Consider the following 14291-nt stretch of genomic DNA (forward strand, 5'->3'; position numbering starts at 1 on the left):
CCACCTACTTGAGGTGGATCACCTCATGACTACAGAGCACTCCTAGTCTGGCTAAGGCCCATGACAAAACTCCATGCCAAGTGGACTTGAGTGATCACAAATTCAATATTTCAAATGTGAACATATAGCTTCTGTATTGACAATGAGCACCATCTTGCACCTTGATACCTATGTAAAATTGAGTAGAAGCTGTAACAGAAATATGCACTTGTATAATGTCCCAAAGCACTTCACAGGAGCTTAAAAAAACAAAAATTGACCAAGCTCCAGGACAGGTGATTAATCATTTGACCAAACAGGTAGGTTTTTAAGCAACATCTTGGGAAAGAGAGGGCAACTAGGGATGTTTGCCTGCCAGCAACACCCAGTGCCCACAAATGAATAACAAATGTGAAAGGCAGCATCCGACATTTTGAACTATGAAGTGATGAGATGCAAGATTACATCAATACATGGCTCCTAGGTCAGCAAGGATGAGAACTAAACATTGAGGGCTATGTGACCATAATATGGTCGAATTCTTTGTCAAGGTGGATAGTGACATAGTTGATTCTGAGGGTCCTGAATCTCAATAAAGGTAACTATGATGGTATGAGCCATGAATTGGCCATGATGGAGTGGGAAAGATTATTGAAAGGAAAGACAGTGGATAGGCAATGGTAGGCATTTAAAGAACAAATAGGTGAAGCCAGAAGTTGTTTATTCCTGCTTGGCGCAAGAGTGGTAAGGAAATTGTGGCTAAACCATGGCTTGCAAGGGAAATTCGAGATAGATAGCTTTGGATTAAAGAAAGAAGCATACAGATTGGCAAGAAAAAGCAATAGGCCTGAGGATTGGGAGCAGTTTAAAATTCAGCAAAGGAGGACCAAGGGATTAATTAAGAAAGGAAAAATAGAGATGAAAGCAAGCCAGCGGGGAACATAAAAATTGACTATAAAATCTATAGATATGTAAAGGGAACAAGTTTGACAAAAACAAATGTAGGCCCCTTACAGTCAGAAACGGGGGAATTCATAATGGGGAATAAAGAAATGGCTTAGGAATTAAATTTGTACTTTGCTTCAGCCTTCATAAAGGGAGACATGAATAATGTACCAGAAGTGATTAGAGAAACTTGTTTTAGTGAGGAGCTGAAGGAAATCAGCATTAGAAGAGAAATGGTTTTGGGGTAAATCTCCACGTCTTGGTAATCTTTATCCCAGAATGCTTAAGGAAGTGTCCCTGGAAATAGTAGATCCATTGGTGGTTATTTTCCAAAATTCTTTAGACTCTGGAATAGTTCCTACAGATTGGAGGGTAGCTAACATAAGCCTGTTATTCAAAAAGGGAGGTGGAAAGAAAACGGGGAACAATAGACAAGTCGGTACTGGAGAAGGTGCTAGAGTCTATTATCAAGGATTTCATAACGCGACATTTGGAAGGCAGTGATATAATGAGACAAAGCCAGCATGGATTTAAGAAGGGAAATCATACTTGACGAATCTATTGGAATTCTTTGAGGATGTAACTCTTAGAGTTGACCGAGGAGAACCAATGGATGTGGTTTATTTAGACTTTCAGAAAGCTTTGGACAAAGTCTCACATAACAGACTACAGTGAAAAGTTAAAGCACATGGGATTGCAGGTAATATCTTGAAATGGATAGAAAGCCGGTTAGCAGATAGGAAGCAAAGAGTTGGCATAAGTGGGTCTTGTTCTGATTGGCAGTCAGTGACTAGTGGGGTTCCGCAGGGATCTGTGCTGGGACCCCAACTGTTCACATTATATATTAATGAATTGGAAGAGGGAACTGAATGTATTATCTCCAAATTTACAGATGATACAAAGTTGGGTGGGAGGGAGAGCTGTGAGGAGGATGCAGAGATGCTTCAGTGTGATTTGGACAGGCTGAATGTGTGGGCATCTGCATGGCAGATGCAGTATAATGTGGATAAATGTGAGGTTGTCCACTTTGGTAGCAATAATAGGAAGACAGTTTATTACTTAAATGGGTCTAAATTGAGTGAGGTGGATACTCAACAAGACCTTGGTGTCCTCGTGCATTAGTCGCTGAAAGTAAGCATGTAGGTACAGTAGGCAGTAAAGAAGGCAAATTATACGTTGGCCTTCATAGTGAGAAGAATTGAGCATTGGGATAGGGATGTTTTGCTGCAATTGTATAGGGTGTTGTTGAAGCCACGTCTAGAGTATTGTGTGCAGTTTTGGTGTCCTTATCTGAGGAAGGATGTCCTTGCAATAGAGGGAGTACAGCGTATACTTACCAGGCTGATTCCTGAGATGGCAGGTCTGTCATATGAAGAAAGATTAAATCAGTTAGGATTATATTCACTGGAGATTAGAAGAGTGAGAGGGGATCTTATAGAAACTTATAAAATTCTAACAGGGTTAGACAGGGTAGATTCAGAAAGAATGTTCCCAATGGTGGAGGAGTCCAGAACTAGGAATCATAGTTTGAGGATAAGGATCTTAGAACTGAGGTGAGGAGCAATTTCTTCACCCAGAGGGTGTTGAATGTGTGGAATTCACTACCTCAAAATGTAGTTGAAGCCAAAATGTTGTCTGATTTCAAGAAGAAATGTCTGATTTTAGGGAGGCACGGTGGCACAGTGGTTAGCACTGCTGCCTCATAGCATCAGGAACCCAGGTTCAATTCCGGCCTCGGGTCACTGTCTGTGTGGAGTTTGTATTTTCTCCCCCTACCTGCGTGGGTTTCCTCTGGGTGCTTCAGTTTCCTCCCACAGTCCAAAGATATGTGGGTTAGGTTGATTGGCCATGCTAAGTTGACCTTAATGTCAGGGAGATTAGCAGAGTAAATGTGTGGGGTTATGGGAATAGGGCCTGGGTGGGATTGTGGTCATACAGACTCTATGGGCCAAAAGGCCTCCAGCTGTACTGTAGGGAATCTATGATTCTTCTATGGAGAAGCTAGATATAACTCTTGGGGCTAAAGGGATCAAGGGATATGGGGGAAGAGGGGATTTGGATATTGAATTTGATGATCAGCCACGATCGAAATGAACGGTGGTACAGGCTTGAAGAGCCGAATGGCCTATTCCTGCTTCTAGTTTCTATGCCTCTAACAGCTGCAAATTATCAATAAATGTGATTTTATGACTTTAATATGTCCTTTTGTATCACAACACTGACTTTTTATTAGCAAGATTGCTCTGGTTCTCCATATTTTACAGGAAAAAACTTGCAGTAAGTTGTGAATTACCAACTCCAAGTAATTGCCACAAGATGTGCAGAGCATTATTGTTCAGTAACTGGGTGCAAAACCATTGATAACTCTGAGCTCTCTATATAGTTTCAGTCACGCGATGCAGTATGACATCATGAGCGGGATTTTATGACCACGCTCGTGCCAAGACTGGAAATGCCTGTCCGAGATAAACGAACCTTTGAATGGTCCTGTCTTGCCTGCTACGATTCCTGTGGCGGGCGAGATGGGAAAATTCCACCCCATAATCTGGCAATAAAAAGTTAATGATCAATCTCTTTGCATCAGGCAAAGGGGTGGAAAATATTCAACTTTAAACTTGTTTTACTGTGCAAATTATAAAATCAAATCCATTAACACTGATGTACAAAGAAATGCATTGTGTAGAAAATACATTGCTTACACTTTGGTCACATTGAAATGGAACCAGGCTTTATCTAACTTGCAATTACACAGATAGCCAGCAATCCTGGTTTCTACATTCATAGATGTTGCTGATTAATGTTTTCCTTATAAAAGTTGGGACAAGTTCCTAAGAGATCCAGTAGATATCGATAGTGAGGGTAGCATATTGTGTTCCCAATAAATCTTGAAATGATAGCGATCCCAGCTGGATCCTCATCCTTGTTGGGAATTATATTTTATATTTGATATTGGGAATTTTATATCATTTTTAACATGGATGGTTTAAAAATAGAAGTTTCTGAGTGCTTGGTAAATGTAACTAGCATTTTTTCAGCATCCCTGACTTCTCATAGCATTTAAAGAAAAATTCTACAATCTACGATTGTTTTAATTATTGTCCCTCAAATTGCAATTTCAAATGCCATGTTTGTTATTGTCAATGGTAATTAGTTCTCAATTGACTTAGCGAGCTAAATAAAGGTTAAATAAATTAGATATGAATAGGAAAAGTATTTGTCAGAAAAAAAGATGGCACAAAGCCCAGACAGTTGTTAGACCTCTTTGGTCTCTATGTAGGCACCTTGTGTCAGTACAATCTCCTCTACCATTCCCCAGGCCGTCAGCTCCTTTCTTTCCTCGATGCTTTACTGAACCTTTGTGGAAGGCTTTTAACCAATGAGGATGGGTGGGTTTGAGTTGACTGGGAAGTTAAAAGTTTTTAGATTAGATTCTCAAACCTCTGTTAAAGCAGGATGATTGGTGAGTCACTGAAACATTTAAAGAAGAAGCATGCTTCCATTTTCACTGTATTTTTATTTTTAACTGATGAGGGCTGAGATTCCTGGGCTTTGGGCATCCGAGCAGGTAAAAGAATTGAAGAAGGGCAGGACCTTGAAGTAATTGTCTTTCTTGAGCTGCTTATGGGCCGCCTGGAGGCACAGAAGCATTTCTCTCAGGTTCGACAAGGTTGGCTCAACATGATGATCAGAGTCCAACAATCTCTTCCCTGGCTATCGATGATTTCACCCCCCCCAAACTCTTTTTGTTTGCCCGTAACTCCACTTTCCCATCCCAGCCCATTCCATCTCCTGTTTCCCACCCTAGATAATGTTTGCATTTTATTCTTTCTCCCCAAAACCTGCCAGTCTGTTGAACAGGAAATCTGTTTTTTTTTTAAATACAGCCAAACATTCAGGAAATCCTTCCTTCCTGGGCTCTTCCCGAAAATTTTCCCCTCACAATCTTCCTGGCCAGACCAGTTTGTAAAGTGAAGCCACTGATCAAAACATTATCTAAGTTTTTTCATGGCATTCAGACAGTAAGTCTGAGAATCATATGGGGAGTATGAGAGTCAGCCTACATGCCCTGATTGAACTCAAATCTTTATGGTTGTGTACAGGTTCTTCATAACAATCTTTCAGTACAATTCTTGGTCGAGTAGAAACATTTAAAATTAATTATTCTGAATGGAATTCATGTAAAACGTAGCTGTATGTAAAAATTTGCTTCAAATTTTCATGATCTTCATTTTGTTTTTAAGATAACCGCGCCCAAGTCTGCAGTAGCACAAACTCTCACTGCCTCTGTGATTATACAGCATGATGAGCAGGGCGAGACTAATCAGCATGGAGTAGAAAATGCTACTAATCAAATACAAAAATCTTCATCTCCACAAGAGATGCCAGCTCCGATACAGCACGACACAATGTGTAATGGTACTTCCAGAACTGACCTTAAGTTGGAATTAGACAAAGGGACAACACAAGAGAGAGAGACCATTGTGGCTGGTACAATAGAAATCAGTAACCATAATGGTGAAGCCATTACAAAATCTAGTGTCAAGTCCGACCAAGACAAAGATAACTCTCTTAGTTCAGCTCGAGAAGTCGATAAACATGAAGAAGGCCATGTGATTTCTGGGGATGTAGGAAGTCAACCTGATGAAGGACCGTGCCCTTCATGTGAAAGTGAACCTATGGGTGAGCAACTACATATGGGAAATGAATACACTCCACCAGCCCAACCAGGTACCTTGTCTTCTGTGCCAAAAGAGGAAAAAAGTAAATCTCCTTGTCCTCACTTGACTAATATTATAACTAGCTCAGTGGCAACTGGTGAAGTGCTTTCCTATAGAGAAGATGATGTTTTACCTACAATGGAGTATACAAAGCTTGTAATGGATGGACTAAAAGAGAAACTGTGTGATGGAGAAGAAAATGGCTTTTGTAAGTATATTGAAGACGAGGCGGGTGAGTTACAGTCTTCACACATTTCGTATGAATGTGTAAAGGAGTTGCTTCACACTGTTGTATCTGAGCAAGAAGACCACGTGAATAGTGTTGGAAACGATGGGTCTGAAAAGGGTTATATTTCTGAGATTATGCAGAAAAAAATTCAGGAACAACAGAGCAATCTTTCAGAACTAAGTGAGTTCAGAAATGGAGATCTGCTTCACATCTTGACAGTCGGTGACAATTCACTGCATTCCAAGAAAACTGAAGCCAAACCATCTTCTCTCCGGCAAAGTCGCATCCCAATCCTTGCATCAGATGTGGAAGTAGTTACTGAGTCATCAGTTCCTGTCTCAGCTAAAGAGAAATTGCTCCAAAAGAAGGCTCATCAAGTAGACCTGACAAGACAGTTAGTTGAAAAGAGACAACATACCCTCAGAACACCTCTTCTGGGTGATATATCATCAGCTTCCGGAGAGTCCTTGGAGGAGAAGGTGTCTGTTCCATCAATGACTTTGTCAGATGATGGAACTCGTTCTGGGCCTCCAGTGAAAGTTGGAATGGAACAGCAATCAGGCAAGCAGACTGATGAGGACTCTCTAACTAGTCTTCAATCGCGGAGGAGCAAAATCCCAAGACCAGTTTCATTGACCAGTACTGAACAAGTCCCCACTTCAACAACATCCCAGTTTGTCCCAAGACCACCTCCAGGAAAACCACCAACTAGACACAGTGTGGAAGTCCGGTAAGTTCCCACTTGCCCAATTAATTCCATTTCAACTTTTATGTTAAAAAATGAAACACATTTGTCAAACTGGTAACCTTGCACCAAGCCCTTCTATTATGTGATGTGATGGAAGTTAATGACTTCAGTTTGTTTTCTAGTCACTTCTGTGCATCCTGCTGCATATGCACATGAGAGTAGCAGTTACACACAAATGAACATAAACATGGCTATTAGTGTCTTTAGCTGATTTGTGAAATTAGAACCTAAACTACCAAACAAACTCCAACTTACCAAATACCTAAGAATGAACAGTTTATATTTGCATTCTTGATTAGTCACATTATCCTGCACTTTCCTTATAATTTCCTGCAAATACAGGTGAAAAATTTGGCATTTATTATAAAGAAAGACTGACTTGCATTTATGTCGTGGATTTTCATGACCCTCAGATGCCCCAAAACATTTTACAGCCCATGAATGGTCATTGTCGTAATGTGTGACACAGGGCAGCCAATTTGCACACAGCAAGCTACCACAAACTGCAATATTGTGATGGCCACTTATTCAGTTTTTATTGATGTTGTTTGGGAGATGAATAACAATTAGACAAACAGACCGATGAGAATGCCCTATTGACCACATTTCAATCATAGCAGAGCAAAAAGCCGAGAAGCCCCCCCTCACCTCAGGGAAGATGGGTCCTTGGTCTAATGATTCATCTTAAAGGTGGCACCTCGGACCCTCAGTACTGAACTGGAGTGTCACCATGGGTTATGTGCTTAAATCTCTGGAGTCGGCAAGAGTACTATCAACTCAGATGACATTGGTGTGCAGTACCCAAATCATATCAGTGACCTTGAGTCCACAATCAGCTATGCAGTGAATTTGTAGGTATATCTGGAGCACTAAAATGTGCTCCATGTGTTGCCTTCTAATATATATCATCCAATTCTTTTTCTTTCCAGGTTGCGGCGATACAGGGTAGTTGGAAGTGGTAGCTCTGACTCTGACCTACTAACGCATCTTGCTCAAATACTTCAAAATGGATCCCAAAAGACCAGGAGCTCCCCGCAATCCAAAAGTCCACAGTCACCCCGCAGCCCCAAAACTCCACCTAAAAGCCCAGTAATCCCCCGGCGAAGCCCGAGTGCTTCACCGCGGAGTACCTCTTTGCCGCGCACTGCCAGTTCCTCCCCCTCACGTGGGCGCCCGTACACAGATCAGAGGAGCTCTTCTCCGCATTTTGCCAGAAGCCGCTCCCCTCCCAGTTACTCTGGTTCCTCACCTTCCCGAAGAAGTTTCCTGCAGGAGCATGGCTGCGGAAAACAGGGCAAAAATAGCTTAAAGGGACCTGGTAGTCCTCACCATTTGTGTCAAAGCAAATCCACAAAGGGAAAATGCTCAGGCAGAGATGGCAAAGTGTCCAGTAAACTCAGCAGATAGTAACAATTTGTGCAAGTGTCTCTTCCCCTCCCTTTCTCTCTGTCTCCTCCTCCACATCCTTGTTGCATGTTGTTTAGTCTTTACTATAAGGAAATCTGTTGTTGTCTCCCCTTACTGTACAGTAGCTTATATGCCATTTTGAATCCAAGTGTTGGACAGGTGCTGCTTTGTATAAATTAGGATAGCTATCAGTGAAATTAAAATTGATTGATAGCACAGTACACTTTTGGTCATATGCTGTGCAAGAATGCTGCTGGTTTAATTTTGGCTTCTGCTGCCTTGAGCTACATGAGTAGGAAATACAAGTCCAGTACTCCCACCTTTTCCAGTGTGTACAGCATTCCCCAGAACCTTATGACTTGACTGTCCTTGTGCCATTTTAGATCTCGAGGGAGACCTCAAAAGTTCATAAGTAGAAGAAAGGCTGCTCAGCATTTTCAATTGCCAATAGTAATATAATGTTTTTGCCATCTTTTTATGCAAATATCAAATGTGTTTTTTTTAATGTACAGTGTGTCTAGGTATGAATAAAATTTAATTTAATTAACTGAACTGATTCAGAATTCATAGGAAGTAGTTGAACTCAAAATAGTTGAAGGACCAGAGCATATATGTTTGTTGCATAGTACTGACAACTGACACAGGCAGGGTAGTTTTCATAGAATTGTAATTGTCCTATGGAATTAGAAGGCAAAATCCTGAATTCCCTTAAGAGGACGTAAGATGCTAGTACTTTGAAAACAGGCACAAAATGGGCAGGTGTTGGGGAGGGGGAGGGGGTGGGTCAATAAACCTCATTTTTTCCATTCTTCCTAAAGTTTAATTTAAATGAAATGGTGACTTTGTCCAGTCCCAGTAGCTACATTACACTCAAAAGTCCATAGATGTGGACATCTTCTAGGAGAAATTAGGAAAATTCTGCTTCAAATGTTTACTAACCCTAATCCTTGCAACCACTGTGATACTAGACGTTATCCAAATAATTCATCACCAAAAGAAGAGAAAAATCAATGGAGAATTGATTTTGGAGTGATGGTTCCTACAGTAACAAAATAAATGATTTAAATTACTTTCTACACATCATTATGTGTACACTATTACCGATCAGCATTTGATTGCCATGTGCCTGTCTAAAATGTTAATGTATTTTAACTCTGTATTACTTTGCTGCCAAGGCAAGAAACTCTGGTTTAAATAAGCCTGATTGTTAAATGGAAATATCAGCTATCACTTTTTGCAAGCTTTCCTTGGGTGGGTAAATTATTTAATATGTTTAGTATTTTCCAACTGTAATGTAACATGCTGGGTAATTTCTAAGCCTTTCAACAACTGTTTTGAATGCTTAAAAATAAATTAAGGCACTGTTTTATGGTTTGTATATTATTGTATTATAGATGCTAACAATAACTGCATGTCGTACAGTAATATGTATGTATTTATTGATTTCATAAGGATTAAACTTTATTGGCTACTGGCTGTAGGATTGTTTTTGCGTGCCTAAATGCTATTTGCTTTACATTTTCTTCCTGGCATGCAAAACCTTACAGCGTCATGATTTGGGAAACACGCACTCTAAATTTAAACGTTAAATATTAAATGATTCTGAAACACTGTAAAATGCGAAACACGTGTACAGTCTGTTACTCATAGGCTGTAAATGTGAAAGTTGTCAAGGTTGGAAGTGGAACAAATAGGATATTTTCTTTCTTTTTGAAACTGTACTGTAAAGGCAAAAATGAAACACAGAAAAACAATGTTATCCAAGCTACTGTTTTATTGATTGCTCAATAGTTGTACAACTGTTAACCCTCGAGCATGGACTTTTTTTAAAGCTGCAGTTTTTTGGTTTTGCTCAAATAACTGTGTTTAAAAGAGTGAATCTACACCAGTTTCCTGTGCCTGCCCATACCCATGCAACATTTCCTCCCCAAAACGGTCAAAAAATCTGCAGTGTTCCAAAGCACTATAGCTGTTTTCAAAACAGGGATTTTTAAAAGAATCTAGATTTAACAAAGGGGGTGGAAGGGACTTCACAAAACAGGGTTTTTCTAGAGTGACAACAAAAGGAACTGTGGCAGCTTTAAATAAGTTTTGGAGATGTTTATGCAGAAGGCATGAAATTGTGTCAACTCTGCTGAATTCATATGGGTAGTGCAAGATCATGCACTTTTTCTGAAAGAGGAATTACTGCACTTTTCAAACTTGTAAATTGAAGTGACTCTAGATTACTAATGTTACTGCTGATATATTACCTGAGTATTATTCTAATCTTTGCTAATCGTATAATAAATTAGTAACAATGTAATAAGTTCAAAAATAGGTCAGTAAAACTTTATGCATGCATTAATTAAAAGTTAATCTGAAGTCATTTCAAACTTTGCTTTATGTTAACAGTTAAGAAAGGGAAGGAGCGATTCCAAGTTGCTGGCCTCTCCCAGCCTGGTGGGCTCACTTATAAATTGTGTGCACTGAAAGATTTGGTTGGCCATGACACTAGTAAATGGTTGCATTGAAGGTGTGAAAAGATCTTTACAAAAACTGTTTGTAGCACCTAAATGTATTTCCTTCAATTCTATTGGGCTTATTGTTTAACTACTCTTAGGAATATCTAGCATAATGCACAACTTTTTTTAAATCAAATGAAAAATGGGCTCCATACATCTCTATCAAACCTCTTTCCCAAAAGAAGATTGCATTTACATAGATTGCATTGCTCTCATATGAGCATCGTGGCTTCGTAATATGAGGAGATGTACATACAGACAATTTAGCTATGATCATATTACTACAAGTTTCTAAACTCTTAAGTTAAAGAACAGTTTGCAAGGTGTTTCCATGTAGTGAATTTTATTCATTGTTCTATGGTTGAATCGAACGATAATATTTCCAATCCTAAATTGGAATTAGTAGGCTATTTTGAATTATTTTCTTTGAATGGGATGGGAAATGAAAGATTTAATGTCTTTTATAGTACTTTTGATTATTCGGGCAAGAGGTTTTTTCATGGAGCCCTTACTCAGAGTCAACTTAATTTACAAAAGCAGCAATGAGTGTGAAATGGTCTGACACGTTTCAACCGCCGAGTACATTGAACAAAATGGCATACATCGTTTGAAGGTAGGGTGTACATAAAGCTGTAATTATTTAAGTTCTTTGATTTGTATCATATCAAAGCCTTGTACAGTGTTTTATGTTGTGTTCTAAAATTATTTTGTATTTTATTTTTATAAACCAGTAAAATAAAATATTCATTAAGCATGCCAACATATAAATATTTGTTGTCTTGTGTATTCCAATAAAAACCCTGGTGAAAAATAGTTTGTTTTTTTATTTGATTCCACATTACAGAATCTTTCCCTGCTGTTCCCACTTCATCTGCAGTTTGAAGAGCATTTTTAGATATTGGCTTAGAGTGCTAATTTATTATAGCTCCTTCCTTTTACATTTCATCTTGCGAATAAATAAAATGATAATTTCAGGTGTAGTGATTATACCCTTCACTTAATATTTGTGACTCCATCTCTACTACAAATCGTACACAGCTGTTCAATCTACTCTCGATCTTCACGTTCACTGTTTGATGAATATTAATTGATAGCTGAACAGAACTCTGAAACCTCCCAAATTGAAATTTCAGGAGGCCAATAATAAAGGGATTCAGTAGGATGGATGTAACGGCACTATTGCCTCTGATGAGGGAATCCAGACAAGACATAATCTTAAAATTTAGAGCTAGGCCATTCAGCAGTGAAGTCAGGAAGCATGTTTTTTCCAGTAAGTAGTCTCACAACACCAGGTTAAAGTCCAACAGGTTTATTTGGTAGCAAGAGCCTTCGGAGCGTTGCCCCTTCAGGTGAGTGAAGAGTTCAGTTCACAAGCAGGGCTTATATAGACACAAACGCAATTACAAGATAATGGTTGGAATGCGAGTCTTAACAGGTAATCAAGTCTTTACAGGTGCAGACAATGTGAGTGGAGAGAGGGTTAAGCACAGGTTAAAACGGTGTGAATTGTCTCCAGCCAGGACAGTTAGAGAGATTTTGCAAGCCCAGGCAAATCATGTGACATGAACCCAAGATCCCGGTTGAGGCCGTCCTCATGTGCGGAACTTGGCTATCAGTTTCTGCTCAGCGATTCTGCGTCGTCGTGTGTCGTGAAGGCTGCCTTGGGAGAACGCTTACCAGAAGATCAGAAGCTGAATGCCCTTGACTGTTTTGAAGTGCTCCCCAACAGGAAGGGAACACTCCTGCATGGTGATTGTCGAGCGGTGTCCATTCATCCGTTGTCATAGTGTCTGCATGGTCTCGCCAATGTAACATGCCTTGGGACATCCTTGCAGCGTATCAGGTAGACAATGTTGGCCTAGTCACGAGTACGTACCGTGTACCTGGTGGATGGTGTTCTCACGTGAGATGATGGCATCCATGTCAATGATCTGGGACGTCTTGCAGAGGTTGCTGTGGCAGGGTTGTGCGGTGTCGTGGTCACTGTTCTCCTGAAGGCTGGGTAGTTTGCTGCGTACAATGTTCTGTTTGAGATTGCGCGGTTGTTTGAAGGCAAGTAGTGGAGGTGTGGGGATGGCCTTGGCGAGATGTTTGTCTTCATCGATGGCATGTTGAAGGCTCCGGAGAAGATGTCGTAGCTTCTCTGCTCTGGGGAAGTACTGGATGACGAAGGGTACTCTGTCGGCTGTGTCCCGTTTTATCTTCTGAGGTCTGTGCGGTTTTTCACTGTGGCACATCGTAATTGTTGATCGGATAGCCCACGGATAACCTCACGATGTTCCACTTCTCCAGCTTCCACCCTAAACACATTAAAGAAGCCATCCCCTACGGACAAGCCCTCCATATACACAGGATCTGCTCAGGTGAGGAGGATCGCAACAGATCTACAGACGCTAAAAGACGCCCTCATAAGAACAAGATATGGCGCTCAACTCATCGATCGACAGTTCCGACACATGGCAACGCAGAATTGCTGAGCAGAAACTGATAGCCAAGCAGACTGTAACCCCCACGACTTGCCTGGGTTTGCAAAATCTCACTAACTGTCCTGGCTGGAGGCAATTCACATCTCTTTAACCTGTGCTTAACCCCCTCTCCACTCACACTGTCTGCACCTGTAAAGACTTGATTACCTGTTGAGACTCTCATTCCAACCATTATCTTGTAATTGAGTTTGTATCTATATATGCCCTGTTTGTGAACTGAACTCTTCACTCACCTGATGAAGGGGCAACGCTCCGAAAGCTTGTGCTACCAAATAAATCTGTTGGACTTTAACCTGGTGTTGTGAGACTACTTACTGTGTCGGCAACTCCACATCATTTTTTTTCCCACTAAGGTTCTGGGACAATTGAAAAGTGTCGAGACTGATTTTAATCGATATTTGTTAGGTGAGATGTGAGATATCCAAAGATGTAAATTAGGGACAAGTAAATGGAGTTACAGACAAGTGATGCTGAATGGCCTTTCTTAACTGGGCTTGGTTCACATCGACAACTGACTATGGTTTAAAATGAATAATCTCACTCTAAAATGACAGTCAGAAAATTGAGTATTTTACAGTGGAGTAAGGATGCAGTACTGAGGCTGGAGGTCAAAGCGTGGTATAAATAAAAGTAGGAAGTTTTAGTTGCCACAAATAATTGATACTGGATATCTAAGAGGGAAATTGTTCAATTTCTTGGCATCTCCAGCACAAACATTCATTAAAATATAATTATAGTAAAATTACTGTTTATTAAAAATAAAGTATTGCATTTACATAGTTTATTGTATGTCCTCAGGATGTCCCCAAAGTGTTTTACAGCTAATGAAGTACTTTTGAAGTTAGTTTGTCATGTAAGAAATATGGCAGTCAATTTGCACACACACCCTCCCACATATAATCTGTTGTAGAGATGTTAGTTGAAAGATAAATATTGGCCAGGACACCAGGGAGAAATCTGCTGTTCTTCAAATGGTATGAGATCTTTTACACCTGTTTGAGGCTGGATTGGGCTTCAGTTTAATACCTCATCTAACAGACAGCTCCTCAGACAATGCACTCTTTGCTTACTGCACTGGAGTGTCAGCCTAGATTTTATGTTCAAGTGAGTCAAATGTCAGAGTGCAGTCACTGAACAAAGACTGACACCTAGAACGCAACCACATATGTTGTGATAAATACTTCAGGTAAATTTCAGAATCCCTAAATAGCTGTTTGCATATTTATTTCCTTATCTTTTTATCAGATTTATTATATGTAACAGACAGTAATATGA

At 40.1% G+C, this 14291-nt stretch overlaps 1 protein-coding gene across 4 annotated transcripts in view; it reads left to right on the forward strand.

Annotated features, from left to right (window-relative positions):
• Window positions 1-11343, forward strand: part of LOC144507035 (tau-tubulin kinase 2-like) — a 285213-nt gene extending 273870 nt beyond the window's left edge. For all 4 annotated transcript variants that reach the window (XM_078233619.1, XM_078233621.1, XM_078233620.1 and 1 more), the window contains 2 exons: window positions 5166-6601; window positions 7549-11343. In XM_078233619.1, the coding sequence (XP_078089745.1) occupies window positions 5166-6601; window positions 7549-8026 (1914 nt within the window). In that variant the 3' untranslated portion in view covers window positions 8027-11343. The remainder of the gene's footprint in view (window positions 1-5165; window positions 6602-7548) is intronic.
• Window positions 11344-14291: the final 2948 nt, after the last annotated feature.

The sequence above is a fragment of the Mustelus asterias genome, chromosome 18, assembly GCF_964213995.1.
Source record: "Mustelus asterias chromosome 18, sMusAst1.hap1.1, whole genome shotgun sequence".
Lineage (NCBI taxonomy): Eukaryota > Metazoa > Chordata > Chondrichthyes > Carcharhiniformes > Triakidae > Mustelus > Mustelus asterias.